We start from the raw sequence: 19631 nt of genomic DNA, 5'->3' as shown, positions 1-19631 counted from the left end.
ACACTTCTATCTTCTGTTACTTTCATAATGAGAGGTAGGGGAGGTTTTAAAAGGAGGTGCCCTGTGATTTTTCAGGATCTTACATGGATTTTTACTTTATGCATAGCCGAACCTACATCAGGTTGCATATTAAGAGTTTAATTTGGACCTATCTAATATGATAAACTGTTTTCGTTAAATAAAAGGGCTGTATAAATAGCACGGGGAGACTTTTCAAGTTGAAATATGGTAAGGATGTAACCAACCTCTAGTCCTCATTTCACCAACTTCCTGTCTCTGCATATTGTCCCATAGGGTAACACACAGTGTACAAGTGTGTATTTGATTATTCTTTGAGTTATTTATGCGTGTCTTAAAATGCTTTGTTGTTAAGCACACTGAATCAATCGTCAGTTGTCGATTCAGTTCTTCCACACACACTCTGCATTTCACATTTGATCTGTACTGGCCTAGTTTTTAATTTATTATATACTGTATTGATCTCGCTGTACTTATATTAGAGAGAGGGGAGAGGCCAAAAAGACTATTGCAATAGTCAAATTTTTAACTTTGAAAGATAAAGTAATCCCAGTTGACATTTTTACATATGTTACATATTAAGCAGTTTATGTATGGTCTGCACATAATAGTAATTCTGGAAATGTCAGTTTGACTACTCGTATAATTCTAGTTCTAGAATGTGTTGGTCATTTTCAGATTATAATTGTAAAGTATTAAAACATTCCAGGTGTTGTCAACATGACGTTTGCAGCTTACATCAACATAGTACTGGCAAGTCTGGAGTTCCAGTTAATGATGGCATTTCTAACTTGTGAGCAGTGATACTGTATAATGTAGAGTATTGTAGTTAATGGAACCATATGGCAGTATAAATTTATTTCATTGCAAAGAGAGAGAAAGGCACAAATCACTTGTGAGGAAAATGTAGTTTATTAATGCTTTTGTAATGTGTGCATGCATAAAAGTTTATTACCAATCTTAATGCAGCTTGGCTATTTACATAGTCCTTGCCCTCATGGATCCAATATAAAATTTATTAAGAATTTATCCCGTGAATAAAAATTCATATTGATCTATCACAATGGTTCACCAGTGTTGGGTGATAAGATGTACCATAACAAATGATAGATTAAGTACTTTGAGTATTTATAAATAATGTAATTTTTTCATTATAAGTACTGCTTTACACTGATGTTGGAGTATAGTATGCTAGCTCAGCTTTGGAAGCATCTGAAATTTGCATGAAAATACTATTTTTGCACATTGTAGTGAGAAGATAGATGTGCACTCCCTCAGCCTGGAATGCAATTATCAAAACAACTTGAGAGAGGCATTCATTCATTCATGTACATTGAAGCATATAGTGTCTTAGTATCGACAACAATGATGCATTATTAGTTAAAAATAAAAACTTCGGTAATTCTGGACACTCTTATCTTTCTTTTTGCACTTAAGGTTGTTGATCGATAGAGAGATTGTATGATACCATGGCGGCCTGTTGCAAATCTTTAAATTGGATGCCACTTAGGCGATTTACATGTCCTTAAAACCAATGGCTTCAACTTTCCTTAGGCAGTCACCCATCCAAATAAAAAATATCACATGGTGAAAAAGGGGCAACAAGAAATCCAAGCTGATAGTGTATGAAAAAAGCTGAAATGATTCAACGATCTGCACACTCATTCGTTTCTGTCATGTATCACATTCGTCTAAAAATCTAAATGGCCAAAGCCAGAAAAGGTATGAAGTTTCACTGTCTTATCAGCTACTTCTTCAGGGCAAATGTTAAAACAAAATTAGATTGCCGATGCTGATGATTGAATAGTTTGTGGAAAAATTAGAATACAGACATTTTTGTGCTACATAGAATGTTAAAGCTAGATTATTTTTTCTATGAAAGACTACATGCTTGCTGCTGTATCATACAGTACGCTTTAAGAAAAATATACTTTCAGTTATGCTAGCAGCAGTAGCTTTACATGTAAAATTAAATTCGCTTATTCTGCTGTTTTTAATTAAAATTATTTTAGTGTGACTGTACAGAGCATTTAACATTTAATGATGTGTTTCAGGTATTGACTAATCTTTTTCCAATTGCAGCTGATGGAATCAACGACACTTAGTTGGTCAACAAGACTGAAAGGATTTATTGTATGCTTTTTAATTGGCATTCTGTGTTCAATTTTGGGATCCTTCTCCCTTTTCTTTAGCAGAGGTCTGGTGCTGTTTGCTGTTTTTTACACTCTGGGGAATATCATTACACTTGCAAGGTATGTTTTTCTGATGATGTTCTGTCATTTTCTTAATATAGCCAACGGTGGACTATGCTCCATAAAAGCAGTTTGTTGGCTTTCTGAGTTGTGTGTTTGAGATTATAAGAGAGCAGCTAGTCATATGTATAAGATGGTGAAGACTTTCTGTGGCAGTAAGCTACATCCATCAGTCTGATGCCTAAGATGCAGAAACATAACTTGAATCAATATACAATAGGGTATTTGACTGTTCTCTGGAAATTGTCTTAAATGGTTAATTAGGTCATTTAATGCTCATGACATGCTTTTTTTCCTTCTTTAATTTCAGTATTCTTGTATAAAAATGGAAATTAAATTCAGATAATTTGAAAGCCCGCTAAAAGCTCCATACAATTCATGTGATGCCTGTGATGTCACTGGCTAGCTCACTGCGTCATAAAGCTTATTCACAGTGATATTTTGTTTCGGAATTTATGTTTCGGAAAATTGGTTACAAATGGTGTGTAGTACAACACTGTAAAAATATGCACATAAAAACTCTAGAGAAATTGTTTTTGACTGTTTTAGAGAACGAGAAGATGTGTTCAAATTGGTTGCTCTGTACCAGCAAAATGCCACCACATGGTGCCCAAGTTCCCTTACTTAATTGAAAATGTTGTGCATTCTGAAATTAACTTCAATTTACCTCCAAGATATGCTTTCCCACTGTTCTAAAAGAGGATAGCATCAGTCAATGAATTTAAACTCTTAGTAAAAATAATCATTATACTTGTCTTCTTGCACACCATTGGTAGCTCAGTTAGTAGAGTGGTGGACTGTCCAATATTAAAAAACTGTATAAATAGGTTGCTGGTTCGAATCTATCCTGCAACAATATTTTAACTTATTTATAAAACAAAATTGACAGTTCTTTCATATGAAAACCAAATCACACTTACAAAACTTCACCACACGGATTACAAACAGAATATTATTGTTTTTTCCTTGGTGTTTACATGAGCTTACATTTGCAATAGCCATTCACACATTATGTTCAAAAAGATATTTTCTAGTTCATGTGATCACACACTTGTTATTTTGGTTTTTATCTTGGTACTGTCCAGTTAGGGTCCTTATTATTTAAGCTTTTGAAGTTTCATCATTGTACATAAAATAGTTAAGTCTGCTTCAGACATGATGTTAGTGTACACTCACAAACAGCACAGGCCTTACTCATGTTACCTGCATGTTGTACACGCTCTCTCTCTCTCTCTCTCTCTCTCTCTCTCTCTCTCTCTCTGCATACAAAACCTGATCATCCTGCACATCTTTGTACTGTGGGAGTATGGCAATATCCTCACCACCAGCAATGCATTCCAAAAAAGATAATTGTTCACAAGCAAAGTAGATGCACTTATCCTCAGTTGTCCACTTCTCAAACTAAGATTAATGTGAAGCTACATACAACACATCCCACCATTAAAACAACTGCTACAATGAGTTCTTGCTAACACTATTTTCATATTTTGTGTAAAACTTTTTAAAATTTGTGACCCTCTGGGATTTTTTTAATCTCATTTTTTTCATTATTCATCATTACATTTGTTCAGGATGGATGTCCCACGACACCTGTTAAAGTTCATCGTGGATCCATTTACTCAGTGTTTCTTTCATTACAAAGGGCAGCTAACCCTCTGACCACAAACACACTGAGATACCTCGCCGGCAGGATTCAAACCTGTTTTCTACTTATCCATAGTCACATACGCTAACCTTTGCACTACAGAATGCTTGCTGCTTGTGGTACCTCTGCTGCATATCTTGTGTACCGGAAATCAGCACCAAGATTTGCCAAGAATAATTTTATTGTAGTCTGGGTCATATTTCATGACAATCTAGATATAAGATATAGACCCATTTGCAAAAGTTCAGCAATTTCTTAGTTTTGAGTGGATTTAATGATGTTGCATGGAGCAGGCAAAAGAATGTCCATCCTTGCACATGTTGCCGCTCTGAGTAGAGCATAAATGCATCAGTTTTCATAAGGTTTTCACTATCAGTGCTCAGAAAATTCATATTTGTTGTTACTTAAAAGTTGTAAATGTGTTTGCCATCACTGAGTAGCTAAACCATTAACAGAAAAAGTACACAAAAACTTCGTAACTTCGGCTAACATCCCATAACATACGTGTAGGTTTGTCTTACTCCTAGTGTGTAACATCACCAGAGCTTCAGCCATTAACAGTGTGTTTTCAGTCACGTGACCAAATCTTGATATTTAATGATTTTTAAGCTTTAATTACTTAAAAATAAGAGATTTTGTAAGAATATTGATCATAAATGCAATTTGAAGGTTATAGTCACTCCAAATAACAACAATCTGAACCATATTTTTAACATAGGAAAATAGCCTGTTGTTGCCAATCAGTATAATTTCAGATTGGATATTCAGGGTCCAATTCTAAAAGTGTATAACATCAGTGGATTTTTTCCACATGGAGATCACAACACAACACTAATTTGTGGTGCTTTAGTTCAGAGTTCATGTTCAAGGAGGAGAAATACCAACTTTGTGGTTTGCCAATAAAGTTGTAATTCTGCCATACAGCAAAGGACTTGGAAGTGCAGTTGAATTGAATAGAAACTGTCTCAAAATGAGGATGTAAGATGAACATTAACAAAAGCAATACAAGATTAATGTAATGTAGTTGAATTAATGTAGGCTGTACTGAGGGAATTAGATCAAGAAATGAGTGCTAAAACTAGTAGATGAGTTTTGCTATTTGAGCATCAAAATAAATGATGATGGCCAAAACAGACAATGTATAAAATGTAGTTTGGCAACACCAAGAAAAGCATTTGTGAAGAAGAGAAATTTGTTAACATCAAATATAAATTTTAGAGTTGGGAAGTCTTTTTCTGGAGGCATTTGTCTGGAGTGTAACGTGAATGATAAAAAGTTCAGACAAGAAGAGAATAGAAGCTGTTGAAATGTGGTGCTACAGAGGAATGCCGAAGATTTGATGGATACATCACATAACTAGCGAGGTGGTACTGAACATATTTGAGGAGAAAAGGAGTGAGTGGCATAACTTGGCTAATAGAAGGGGATGTTTGATACAACGCATTCTGATCCATCATGGATTCATTAGTTCAGTATTGGAGGGAAATTAGGGGGGAGGGGGGGGGGGTAGAAATTTCAGAGGGAGACAGAGTAGTGCAGTAAGCAGGTTCTAAAGGATGTGGGTTGCAGTAGTTACATAGAAGAATAGACTTGTGCAAGATAGAATAGTGTGGAGAGCTGCATCAAACCAGTCTTTAGACTGAAGACAGCACCGTCCAGATTGCAGAATAATGTATCATACACAACCACTGTTTGACACAATCAAAATATAATACTATGAGATTGCTCTGTAAGGGGCAATTGAGAGAACTGTTTGACAAAGAGGAACTTCAACTAATTTATTTCTGCGGTCTGTAGTTAAGTGCTTTTAATAAGTGGTTTCCCTAACTTGCTTTTTATGTGATAAATTGCCGAATTAATTATTTTTAAATAACCTCCTACAAACTTATATTATTTTTGTCCCAAGACTGATAGTCTTCAGAACAAACAAAAGCCAACACCATAAAAGAATCACTGAAAGTGAGTGAAACTGATACTACTTATGACTGAAATTGCTGTAGATGGTTAAATCACTCTCACATCAGTGTGTTCAGATACTGCCATAAAATGAATTCGGAGCTTCTAATATCACAGTTTGATTTTAACCAAGTGAAGTGTTTTTGTGATATTTATTATGGTAGTCCAGGTCTTGCAGACACCTGTACTCCTTCTGTGCCCTGCCCTTCTCCACCTCCAAAAGAGGCGGAGGAGGAGGAGGAGGAGGAAGAGGAAGAGGAGGAGAAGACAAGGCTCGCCCCCTCCCCCTCACAGCCTGAGTCTGACATCTTTTTTTATGGATGTCACCCCACTGACCAAGTGTCATGACCTCCTCTCGGCTTCTTTTTGTCTAACCTGGCCTCTCGACATATGATCACCCAGTAGAACTGCAGCGGATACTATTGTCACCTACTGGAAATACGTCATCTTTGATTTGTGCCTCCTCAGTGACGGTTCCCCTTCCCACTTTTAGGCTGCTCATGGCATCTTTATTGCTATTGATCTCACAATCTGCTCCCCTGCTCTTGTGGCTTCCTTACGTTGGTCATCCCACAGTGATCTTCAAGACAGTGACCACTTTCCGGTGATTCTATCGTTCCCGTGCTGCCGCCAGGCAGACAGGCCTCCACGTCGAGCATTCCGCAGGGTCAGTTGGCCTTTATATATGTCTGCTCTGCACTTCAACATGTGCCTTTCTAACTGAATTGCTGCAGTCGTACAAAGCGTCTCTGCCACTATTCTTAATACTGTTGGCACTGCTGTCGGCACTGCTGTCCCTCTATCCACAGTTCACCCTCGTCATTGACCAGTACTGTGTTGGACCAAGGATGTAGCAGTCGCTATCCAGGAGGACTGCTGCCAGGCGCTACAGCAATTTAAACAACACCCTTCACAGAAACCCCCCTGCGGGTTCGGGGGATAGAATAGGCCCGCGGTATTCCTGCCTGTCGTAAGAGGCGACTAAAAGGAGTCTCAAATGTTTCGGCCTTAATGTGATGGTACCCTAAGGGGTTTGACCACTACCTTTCAAAATTTTCTGTTAGTGCGTACCATTTGGGGAAGGACGCCTTACGTGGTGTATTATATATCCATCTTGCCCTAAGATCTGGCACACCCAATATTGTCAAGGAGTTGGCCTTACACCGTGCTTCCAGCCACCATCAGCTGCTGTGTGTTCCGGGCAGCATACATGCCCCCCATTATGAACTTCCATCTTTGCCCTCCTGACAAATATGGATATTTGACACCCGACATCCAGCACGGTAGCCAGTTCGTTGTGGTGGGGTCATCATGTACCCTCTTGGTGGTAGCCCCCTGACTACACAGGGATCGCACTGCTGATGCCTGAGCTGCTACCTCCCCACGTATGCCGAGGAGTAGATGCCTATCCCTCTGGGGCATCGGGACTCCCAGCAAAGGCCATCCTGCCAGGTGGTCTTTGCTGTGGCTGGGTGGCGCCCGTGGGGAGAGCTGCTGGTCGGAGTGGGTGGCATCAGGGCGGATGACCTGCAATGAAGTGTGGTACATCATCTCTCGCTGGTGGGCCTCCACCAGCAGTCTCTAAGCGATCGAGGTCTAACCTCAACGGCAAGCAATTCAATCCAAGATCATTTCCCTCCCTGGCCACTCCATGGGAGGAACGCATGGCTAAAGACAGCAGTGGAGATTATTCACCCCGGTACCTTGTCTGTACGCGGGTCGATGGTGAATCTTTTATGCAAACTAAGCCTCAGTTTTTTGTGGAGCATTTAGAGGACAAGTTCGGGGAGGTGGAGGGCTTGTCCAAAATGCGCTCTGGGTCGGTTCTCATCAAAACAGCATCCTCTGCCCAGTCACGGAGGTTGCTCACTTGTGACAAGTTGGGGGATGTTTCCGTCACCATCACTCCCCATAAAAGTTTAAACATGGTCCAGGGTATTATATTCCACAGGGATCTTCTTCTGCAGTCCGACGATGAACTACGCGCCAACCTAGAACGACGAGGTGTTCATTTCGTCCAGCATGTCCATCGGGGTACGAGGGATACTCAGGTAGCCACCGGTGCCTTCATCTTGGCCTTTGAGGGTGATGTCTTACCCGAAAAGGTTAAGGTGATGGTTTACCATTGTGATGTGAAGCCATATATCCCTCCTCCGATGCGGTGTTTTAAATGCTGGAAGTTCGGGCACATGTCATCTCGCTGTACTTCCAGCATCACGTGTCGGGATTGTGGACGTCCTTCGCATCCTGATACTCCATGTGCCCCGCCTCCTATCTGTGTTAACTGCGGTGAACACCATTCCCTCTGCTCGCGGACTGTAAGATACTTCAGAAAGAAAGGAATATAATGGAATATAAGACCCTGGACCACCTGACCTACCCCGCGGCTAGACGGAAATACGAGTGGCTCCATCCTGTGGCAATGACGTCATCGTACGCCGCTGCTGCAACGACGGTTCTTCCATCTCCTGTGTCGTCCCATATGGTTGGTTCTATGATTGGTCAGCATCCAAAAGCCCCCTTGATTGTGGGGGGCACTTCACACCCTGTTGCTCCTGCTCCATCTTCTCCAGGAGCAACACCCTCCCAACCATCGGGGACATTAGCTCCCCCTTCCCAGCCAGAGAAGCATAAGACTTCTTCGGCTACTCTCGCCAGGAAGGGATCCCTTGGGGACCTCCCTTCGCAAGTTCAGACCAGTGGAAAAGCGGACGCCCGCAAGTGGTTGAAACAACCAGCAGTCCCTGGTCATAGGGCCTCACGGTCGTCGTCTGTCCCTGAGACTGACCCAGTGAAGCCCATGAAGCCTGAACCACCGAAGGCACAGCGTGACAAGCAGAAAAAGAAGAAAGTCCCCAAGACCAACGATATTGCAGTGGCACCCATCCCACCGCTTCCTACACGCTCTGCCTCTGAGGACGAGGTGGAGATTCTGGCGTCCGCTGAGGACCTCGATCTCACCGGTCCCTCGGACGCAATGGATGGCATTTGCACGGGTGCTCCATCGGAGGCAGCAGGTGACCCAGCGGCGTAATCTGCCTTCCCAGTCCCGTCACGCCTTTCCCAGCCATGGACAACGCCATCCTCCAGTGGAACTGCAGCGCTTTCTTCCACCATCTAGCTGAGCTCCGCCAACTTATCAGCCTTCACCCTTTCTTCTGGATTGCTCTTCAGGAAACTTGGTTTCCTGCCATGCGAACCCCCGCCCTCCGTGGCTATCGGGGTTATTATAAGAACCGGGCAGCTTATGAAAGGGTGTCTGGTGGCGTCTGCATATATGTCCTTAACTCTCTTCAGAGCGAGTTTGTACCTCTACAAACGGCTTTAGAGGCTGTCGCTGTTAGGGTGTGGACGCCACAGGCTATTACAGTCTGCAGTATTTACGTTCCACCGGATGGTGATGTCGCGCAACATGAGCTGGCTGCGCTGCTGGCCCAATTGCCGCTACCTTTCTTGTTACTGGGCGATTTCAATGCCCACAACCCTCTATGGGGTGGGACTGTCGTCGATGACCGCAGTCGTGCCATGGAGCATTTGTTGTCTCAGCTCGACCTTAGCCTCTTGAACGCCAGTGCTCCCACGCATTTCAGTGTGGCCCATGGCCCATTCTCGGCCATCGATCTCTCTCTTTGCAGCCCCGGACTTGTCCCGTCCCTCCACTGGAGAGTGCATCCTGACCTGTGTGGTAGTGACCATTTTCCCATCTATTTGTCACTGCCCCAGTGTCATTCTTCTGGGCGCCTGCCCCGCTGCGCTCTCCACAGGGCTGACTGGCCGGCTTTTACTTCCGCTGCAACCATTGAGTCTCCCCCACAGGGTGACATTGACGAGGTGGTCCGTGTCTTAACCACGTCCATCATTTCGGCGGCCGAGGCTGCCATCCCCCGCTCTTCTAGACTCCCTCGGAGGAAGGCTGTACCCTGGTGGTCGCCGGAGGTTGCTGAGGCTATTCGCGACTGTCGGCGGGCTCTCCAGCATCATAGGCGGCACCCGTCTCTCGAGACCCTCATCGCCTTTAAGCGGCTCCGTGCCTTGGCCCGTCGTCTTATTGCACGGCGTAAGCAGGAGTGCTGGGAGAGGTATGTCTCCTCCTTGGTCTCCCGTGTCTCCCCCTCGCTCATGTGGTCCCGAATCCGGCGGATTTATGGATACCAGACCCCGATGGGTGTCCCTGGGATCTCCTTGGACGGCGCTGTCTGCACGGACGCTGCCGCCATTGCTGAACACCTTGCTGCGCACTTGGCTCAGAGCTCTGCGACTGCAACTTATCCCCCCACCTTTCGCTCTCTAAAGGAGCGAGCCGAGCAGACGCCGTTATCATTCCACACACGTCGTTCTGAAATATACAATGCTCCTTTCAGCGAGAGGGAATTCCTCGCTGCCCTCGCCGATTGCCCTGATACGGCACCAGGATCAGACTGCATCCACGCGCAGATGCTGAAGCATCTCTCAAGGGACTGCCAGAGACACATCCTCACCATCTTTAACCGCATTTGGAGCGAGGGCGTGTTCCCGTCGCAATGGCGAGAGGGTCTTATTGTCCCCATCTTGAAGCCTGGTGCGGACCCACTGGCGGCGGACAGCTATCGTCCCATTACCCTCACCAACGTTTTGTGCAAATTGCTCGAACGTATGGTGGGGCGGCGTTTGTGTTGGGTACTTGAGTCGCGCGGTCTCCTCGCTCCATCCCAGGGTGGCTTCTGTCGGAGCCGGTCTGCAGCGGACAATTTGGTGCGGCTGGAATCTGCTATCCGTACGGCCTTTGCCCGACGTCAGCATCTCGTTGCTGTCTTTTTTGATCTGCGGAAGGCGTATGACACCACATGGAGGCATCACATCCTTGCTACGTTGCATGAGTGGGGTCTTCATGGTCAGCTCCCGGCTTTTCTTCAAACCTTTTTATTGCGCCGCTCTTTCCGTGTGCAAGTGGGTGCCGCCTCTAGTTCATCTTATATACAGGAAAATGGGGTCCCGCAGGGCTCGGTGTTGAGCGTCTCCTTATTTCTAGTGGCCATTAATGGTCTGGCTGCAGCCGTGGGGTCGTCGGTGTCTCCTTCTTTGTATGCCGACGACTCCTGCATCTCATTTAGCTCTACGACTATGGGAGTCGCGGAATGCAGGCTGCAAGTAGCCGTTCGCAAGGCAGCATCATGGGCCCTGACTCATGGTTTTCAGTTCTCTGCAGCCAAGACTCGAGTTATGCACTTCTGCAGGCGTCGGACGGTCCACCCTCATCCTGAACTTTACCTCGACGGCCACCTGCTTGAAGTGGTGGACATTTGCCGCTTCTTAGGACTCGTCTTTGATGCCCGGCTCACATCGGTTCCTCATATTACTCAGCTGAAGCAAAAGTGCTGGCGGCACCTCAACGCCCTCCGCTGCCTGAGCCACACATCTTGGGGTGCGGATCGCTGCACGCTGTTGCAATTATACAGAGCCCTTGTGCAGTCCAGGCTTGATTATGGGAGCCTGGCCTATGGGTCTGCGTCAGCCTCAGTGTTGAAGTTGTTAGACCCCATACACAACTGTGGGGTTCGGCTTGCAACTGGCACTTTTCGTACGAGCCCCATGGATAGTCTACTGGTGGAGGCCGGGGTTCCCCCGCTGCGGATTCGCCGCCATCGACTGCTCGCCGACTATGCTGTCCACGTACATTGCTCGCCGGGCCATCCCAATCGTTGCCTGCTTTTCCCTGCCATGGTCCTCCATCTGCCCGAACGGCGACCTAGGTCTGGGCTTTCTATAGCTGTCCGCGTCCAGTCCCTGTTGTCGGAACTGGGATCATTCCCCCTTCTGCCTCCCTTCCGGGTCCGTGCACCTACACCTCCCTGGTGTTTGCCCTAGCCGTCCGTCCGTCTGGACTTGGCACAGGGACCCAAGGACTCGGTTCCGCCTGTGGCCCTCCGTCGCCGTTTTCTTGCGCTCCTCACCTCATTTTCGGACTGTGAGACTGTCTACACTGATGGTTCCCTGGTTGATGGTCGCTCTGCCTACACTTTTGCTCACGCTGCTCATGTTGAGCAGCGCTCCTTGCCGGCTGGCTGCAGTATTTTTACTGCAGAGCTGGTGGCCATATTGCGTGCTCTTGAGCATATGCGTTTCTGCTCAGGTACGTCCATCGTCATCTGCAGTGACTCCCTGAGCAGCCTCCAGGCCATCAATCGCTGTATACCTCTTCTCCTCTGGTGTCCTCTATTCAGGAGTCTGTTTCCGCCATTACCCGTTCTGGTCGTTCGGTGGTCTTTGTTTGGACTCCAGGTCACGTTGGCGTCCCGGGGAACGAACTTGTTGACAGGCTGGCCAAAGGGGCGATCGACGCCCCAGCTTTGGAGATCGGCCTCCCGGCTCGAGATCAGCAGTTGGTGTTGCGCCGTAAGGTGCTTGGGGTGTGGGCTGATGAGTGGCGTGGCCTGGCATCCCCAAATAAGGTGCGGGCTGTTAAAGAGACGACCGATGTGTGGCGGTCCTCCTTGTGGGTCTCTCGCAAGTAGTGTGTTGTCCTGTGCCGGCCACGCATTGGGCACACATGGATGACACACGGCCACCTACTGCGACGTGGGGACCCACCTTTATGTCGCTGCGGCTCCGTTTTAACAGTGGTCCATATTTTATTAGACTGTCCACTTTTAGTTGTGCTCAGGTAGTCGTTCACACTGCCTGACTCGCTCCCGGCCCTTTTAACCGATGACTCTGCTATGGTTGACTTAGTTTTACGTTTTATTCAGGCAGGGGGGTTTTATCATTTAATCTGAGTGTTTCTGTTTTATTTGATTGATTTGTGTTGATTCTGGCCTTTGGCCTACGGTTTTAAACTCAGTTTTTAATGTGTTTTCAGTGGTTGGCTTTTCATTTTTTGTTCCTATGGTCGGCCAACCACCGTCGCACTCCGTGTGATTTTATTTTGTTTTGTCTGGTCCTTGTCTACGTTTCTTTTGTTCTGTGTCGTCTGTCTCCTATTCTGTTGCACATATTTTATTCTCTGTGGGTATTTTTAGTATTTTGGAACAAGGGATCAATGACCTCTGCAGTTTGGTCCCTTTCATCCTTCAACCCACCACCACCACCACCACCACCATCATCCCCTTTCGGGTTCTCCCAGGACCTGTCAGAGAGGTGCCCTCTTGGCTGGCCTTCTTAACCTACTTCACCTCTTCTGCTTTAACACTGGAGCACCCACTTCCCTTTATGACTCCTCGCACACCTATTTCCATTTGGATCTATCCTTTCGCACTGCCCAGCTTGCCCATTGTCTTGAGTGGTCTGTTCTTTCTGATGCCTATTCGAGAGACCATTTCCCGTGTGCTCTCCGTCTGCTGATTCCTACCCCATCAACATGCCTGCCCAAATGGCAGCTTACCACGGCTGACTGGCAGCTTTACTCCTCCCTGGCGACCATTGCAGAACAAGACTTCCTCAGTTGTCATGATCAGGTGGCCTGTCTCACCAACATTATCCCTACTGCTGCAGAACGTTCTATTCCTCACACTTCCTCTTTACCACATCGTGTCCCAGTCCCTTTGTGGACTGAGGCATACCGCGACACAATTCACGCATGGAAACGTGCTCTCCACGTTTTTAACTGCCACTCTACACTGACAAACTGCATTCATTATAAACATGCGTGCAAAGTGTCATAGAGTTCTTCGGGATAGCAAACGAGCTGAAGGATTTCATTCACTAGTTATTTTAACAGTTGCACACCTTCCTCTGTTGTGTGGGCCAACCTCTGACAGCTCTCTGGAAGCATGATCCATACCGAGTGTGGTGGCGCAGTGGTTAGCACACTGGACTCGCATTCGGGAGGACGACGGTTCAATCCCGTCTCCGGCCATCCTGATTTAGGTTTTTCGTGATTTCCCTAAATCGCTTCAGGCAAATGCCGGGATGGTTCCTTTGAAAGGGCACGGCCGATATCCTTCCCCATCCTTCCCTCACCCGAGCTTGCGCTCCGTCTCTAATGACCTCGTTGTCGACGGGACGTTAAACACTAATCTCCTCCTCCTCCTCCTCCTCCTCCTCCATGATCCATTCCACCATTTCTGGCCTGACAGTAAGTGCCGATGTCATCGTGGATCCTGTTGCTATTTCGAACATCTTGAGCCACCATTTTGCAGAAGTTTTGATCCCTTCCCACCTTCACTCTGCCTTCATCCACTGGAAACTAGTGGAGGAGGCTCCGGCGATACCCTTCTCTTCTCCGAATCGTGAGTGCTAGAATGCCACCTTTACTATGCATATCTTGCACGTGGACTCCTCAGTTTGTATATTTTGCTTATTTTTTCCATAGTTCCACACAACTTCTTCCTGTTTTCTCGATTGATCTGTGTTCGGTTTTTCAAGGCCTATCCCCAGTGCCAACTTATAACTAAATCTGAGGGGGTTGCGATGGGGAGGTTCCCTTGTAAGCAGGTGTGCATGCTGTTTGTCTCCCATGCTTGGCCACCCATCCTATGCCTCCTTCTTTGATGATTCCTTTGATCACCAGTTTGGGGTGCATCCCTCTTCTGTTACCTCCTGGCCCTCTTCTCTGTTACCTCTTGGAATCCCATTTCTGCACTTGCTACGGCAGCTTAACTTCACACTACCTGCAACTTTCCCAGTGGTGTGTGAACCCTCCACCACCTTGGCTTTGTGAAGCAGCCCATGTTAACCTTGGTCTTCATTCACTTCCTAAGGGCACTACTCCAGCCTTGGTCTATCGCCTTCAGTTTCATGACCTTCTCATGGAACTTAGCAATAGTACCATTATATACACGGATGGCTCTCAGACTGACCGTGAGGTCAAGTGTGCCTTCGTCATTGGCACCCGTGTCTTTTGATATCAGCTTTCACTCCTCAGTATTTAGAGCCAAGCTTTTCATGCCTTGCATTAGGCCACGGAGTGCATCCAGCAACACAACCTTCCCAATTGTGTCCTCTGCTCAGACTCACTCAGTGCCCTCCAGACTCTGTGCTGGAATTTTACCATTCCTGAATGTTTTGCTGAGAAGAAAAGCCATTTCTACACTGGGACATAGTGTCTATTGTAAAAAAACTCACACACAGCTATATTTGCAGGCAACAAGTTGTCATCACCATGCCCAATGCAGTCACTCTTTGGTGCATAGAGCACACTAAGAACAGTATTCCAACGGTGTGGCTATACAGATACACAGACATGCCATGCATTCCATTCCAAGCAAATAAATGGAGATGCGAAGAAACCCACTGCGACAGTGTTCATGCCCTATTTTGAGGGCATGTCATCAAGGCTAGAAAGAATCTTCTAAAGTCATGACATCAGTTGTGTTTTCAGTAAAATTGAGGAATTTATTGTGATCAGTCAAAGACGACCTTGGCCCTAGGAAACGTGGCGTGTATAAGATCCTCCGCCAATGTGGAAAATCTTATATTGGGCAGACAAGCTGAACTGTGCAAGAACGTTGCATTGAACATCATTGTTGTACGTGCCTGGGGCAGCCTGATAAATCAGGGGTAGCAGAGCATTGGCTGGACACAGGGCATCACATGTTTTATGAAAAGACTGAAATTGTATTCCCAGCCTCATCTTTCTGGAATGGTATTGTTAAGGAGTCCATAAATATACGTACAGCGAACAATCTTATCGACAGGGATGCAGGTTTTCAACTAAGTGCCACATAGAATCCAGAAGTGACTATCATCAAATCAAAATGGGAAAAACAAGAACTTCAGATTCATGACTTAATGCAATGCAACACTGAGATTTAATTCAACTTTTAACCACAGAAGCATCCGGCAGCACAGTCATTGCCCACAGCACTCAAGTGGAATGCCTTTCTGTGGCTCCCATCAGGAGACACTAGGAGCACCACTTCCCTCAGATTGTGAGCGTCTTCCTGTGCTTGCGTGTTGCCTGCTCCTGGCCCGATAAATTTTGATGCCACCAGTGATTATAATCAGTCACATCTTGCAGCAATGACAGTAGCAACTACCACCACCAGAAGATGTTGAGCAGTTGAATCAATGAAATATTGTGGAATTAATGCAATACGATCCAACAGCAAACCCAAGAACTTTATTTGCAACAGATCTGAAGCTGAAGGTGAAGGTGACATTCTTTTTGGGGAGCTAGTTGTGAGTGGAACAGAAAAGGAAGTATCAATAATGGTACAAGGAACACACTGTCACACACAATATGGTGGCTTGCAGACTACACATGTAGATACTACACCGTTATCATTAAGCTGTCACAGACTGCTGCTCATCTTTTCTGTAACCAATTCTGTATATAGAGAACAACATCGGTCTTATCACACTTCCTTGGGGCACTCCAGATGAGTCACGTGCATTTTGGTAACATATTGCATATGCTTGGACCTCCTTTAACAGTCTGCAGTAGAGTTCTATGTCAGATGCTTTTCAGAAATCTACGAATGTGGAATCTGGCTCTTGCCTTTATTCATGGTTCACAGGAGGAAAGGTCATGGTGAAGGCATGTGAGGAAAGAGCAAGTCGTGCTTCGGTAGCTCAGATGGTAGAGCACTTGCCCGCAAAAGGCAAAAAGGTCCCAAGTTCGAGTCTCGGTCCGGCACACGGTTTTAGTCTGCCACAAAGTTTCATATCAGCACACAATCCGCTGCAGAGTGAAAATCTCATTCTGGAAACATCCTTTAAACTTCTTATATAAAACAGTCACTTGCGCTTGTTTCCAGTTGTTTGGGACTTTTTCACAGTGTGAGAAATTCACAATAAATGTAAGCTAAGCAAGGGACCAGTGCTATAGAGTACCTCTGTGAAGCTAAATTGGAATTCTGCCAGATCTGGTAATTCATTTGTTTTCACTGCTGATAAAAGCCAGGGTTGCCTACTTCTATGACTTTCAATAGGAGTTTGTACAGTGATCAGAAACAGTATATCTGTACGATCCTCTTGCATAAATGGCTTCCTAAAAGCAAAATTAGAGGTGCCACAAGTTCTGGAAATCGGGGAATATTAGGGAATTTCAGGGAATGTCAGGGAAATCAGGAAAATTCGGGGGGAAAAAAAATGGAAAAATGTTTTTGTCTCAGTAGATTGAATGGTGTGTTTGCTGAGACGTGCATCGTTGCTAGCTGGGTGCAGCCAAGTACAAGCACTGCTTCCCTACTCCCTCATTCTTACTGCTTCTCCCTTTCCTACCATTCCCTTCAGCTTGTACTCAGTGTTGCCACTAGCCTAGCAGCTGCCGACGGGAGGCAGGGAGATGTGAGGAGTAGTTTATTTGGATCTGATTCTCGGAGACTATTAGCGTAGCAGCCGAAGATGGCAGTTGTGTGTGCATGAGCTGTGTACAAGTGATTATGTGAAAGTGTGTCTGCTCTCATATGTCAACAAAGGCTACAGCCAAAAATTTAATTATGGGAGTGTGATTGTCTTATCGATGTGCCTGTCTGTGGCTCACCAAACATCTTCATGGTGAGTTGCTACCTATCCTCATTAGTATTGATTCTCAGAGTATTCGCACAAGTTACCTGTTGCTTGGATTGATCACTGCAGTCTCATTTCATCATGTCTGTGACACATGAATAGGTGGCCACACGGGTGGACTTCCACGACGACGGGCGAAAAGTGCAGGCCATTTCTGTGGGTATATCTAATGGATTGGGCCAGCCAATCTGAAGCCCATCGTTTCCCAATAATGTACAGGCACTATCCATCGGATCTAATCTCACCTGATCTGCCTGCAGGTCAGGTGTGTTTGTGTCTGGCGTAATGCGGTGGGTTTTCATCATGGATTTCAGGAATTGTAATTTGTCTCACTGCAAGTACATTGTACAGTGCAGCATTTTGTAGACATTTTATTTATTCTAGTACATTTTGACACTTTGAAAGTAGTTCATACATTAGAAAGTATGGACGATAAGAAGAAAATATGGCAGTCACTGGCAGTTTGTAGGCTATGTACTCGTATGTTTCTTGAAAGAAAGAATCACACAATACATGCAAAATGAAATGATCATGTGGCATTGATGGTCAGGAGGCCTCATCCAGGGAATTTTGGCTGCCGGGTTGCAAGTATTTGTTCAGGTGACACCACATTGGCCAATTTGCTTGTCGGTGATCATAAAATGATGATAACACAACACCCAGTCCATGAGTGGAAAAAATCTCCAGTCAAAACTGGGCCTGCTGCATGGTAGGCAAACACATTACCACTCAGTTAAGCAGGCAGACACACAATACCACTAAAATAATAGACATAACACAGTGGGTAATAACTGACAATAACTAACATAGCAGAACCAACATTTTATTGGCAGTCACCTATAATGTTGGTTCACACAACTCTTCCCCACCTTATACACTTTTTTCAAGAGGCCTACTTTTCTCTAAGGTAATTTCTGAAATCAATGAAGGTATTTTAAATCTGTCTTGCGACTCCAAGGAAATGTGTACTTTTGTCGCTAAATATGTTTAGTTCTATTGAAATAAAATATCAGTGATCGTAATGAAGCACACATCCCATTTGGCTTGCTTTCTCCATATAAATACAGTTCATTACAAAAGAGTTTCATGTTGACTTTTGTTCAACCATTTAGAAATAAAGAACTCGCTACATTACTTTGTCAACTTATGTCTTTACTCACCCTTGAGATCAAAATTTGTCAGGAAAAAAATGCTAAGACTTAGTCTGGAAATCAGGGAAATCTCAGGGAATTTCACTCGGGGAATTTTACTCAGGGAAAGTTGTGACAACCCTGAAAATTTAAAACTTCAGCATTCCTCTTCCTGTCTTCTGGTGTGGCAACTGGTTGATGAGTGACTATATAGGAGCCCTTACCCACTTAGTGAGTGTTTGTAATACTACTATTTTCTCGGGTTCTTGTCAGGATCTTGCGCTAAGGTATGACGGTGGAAGTTTTTGTATGCTTAGCACATTGTTCTTTTTGTAGACACATGCATATATTTCTACATTTGATGCTATGATGTTGTGTTGTATGAGGATAATTTCAGTGTATCACTTTGTATTGAAATGATACGTATTCAGAGCTTCTGCTGGAAAAGATACTTGCAGCACACTAAGGGATAGGTGTACAGACATTGTTTTAATGAAGATCTTAATCTGTCTTTTGTTGTTTTAAAAAAATCTTGCCATATACATGACAAATTTAAAATTGATATTGGATTGCAAATGAAAGATGAAGGGAAACGCTGAATAATGCTTATGAGCTGCATATGCAGAAGGCAGAGGCAGCAAGATAGAGCCTTAGCAATGCTAACGAACCTGGAGAAACTTCTTCATTGTGTAACCCATGTGGTCATATCTTCTACATGAATCTAACATCAGAGAGTGGAGCTAATGAAGATGAGAGACATTTCATAATTAAACCAGCAGCTCCAGTGTTGTTGAAGAAGGAAATGCTGTAGTTTCGGAAATATTTTGCTATGGACGATATTAAGCAAATACCTCAATAAACTTTTCTTTGGGTTCTGATTCTTGTTCCAGTAGGCTTTCGTTCTTTCCGAGAAGGCTTGTTTACATTCTGCTGACTATTTTGGTAGACACTGTTTCTGTTGGTTTTTGTAATGTAAGTTCTCATTTGCCTACTTTGTGTCTGAAGGTATCCCTTTCTGAAATGTCATTTGGCCTTTTGTTTGCATTTTTGAGGTCCTTTCAGATTTCGTCCTGCCACAGTGTTGAGTTCTTAAGTGGTGTTACATAGTCTATTATCCTTTTTGTCATTCACTTTTCTGGTAGTCTGTTGAGATGACCAACGAATTTCATTCACCTTTTCTTAATGTCAGTTTTGATATTTGAA

At 44.7% G+C, this 19631-nt stretch overlaps 1 protein-coding gene across 1 annotated transcript in view; it reads left to right on the top strand.

The window, feature by feature from the left end:
• The window catches only part of LOC126469643 (vesicle transport protein SFT2B), a 66459-nt gene that overhangs the window by 25277 nt on the left and 21551 nt on the right, over window positions 1–19631 (top strand). Inside the window, exon 2 of the mRNA XM_050096770.1 lies at window positions 2101–2270. Coding sequence (XP_049952727.1) covers window positions 2101–2270 — 170 coding nt within the window. The remainder of the gene's footprint in view (window positions 1–2100; window positions 2271–19631) is intronic.

Source organism: Schistocerca serialis, chromosome 1, assembly GCF_023864345.2.
Source record: "Schistocerca serialis cubense isolate TAMUIC-IGC-003099 chromosome 1, iqSchSeri2.2, whole genome shotgun sequence".
Lineage (NCBI taxonomy): Eukaryota > Metazoa > Arthropoda > Insecta > Orthoptera > Acrididae > Schistocerca > Schistocerca serialis.
This window is presented reverse-complemented; position numbering and strand designations above follow the sequence as displayed.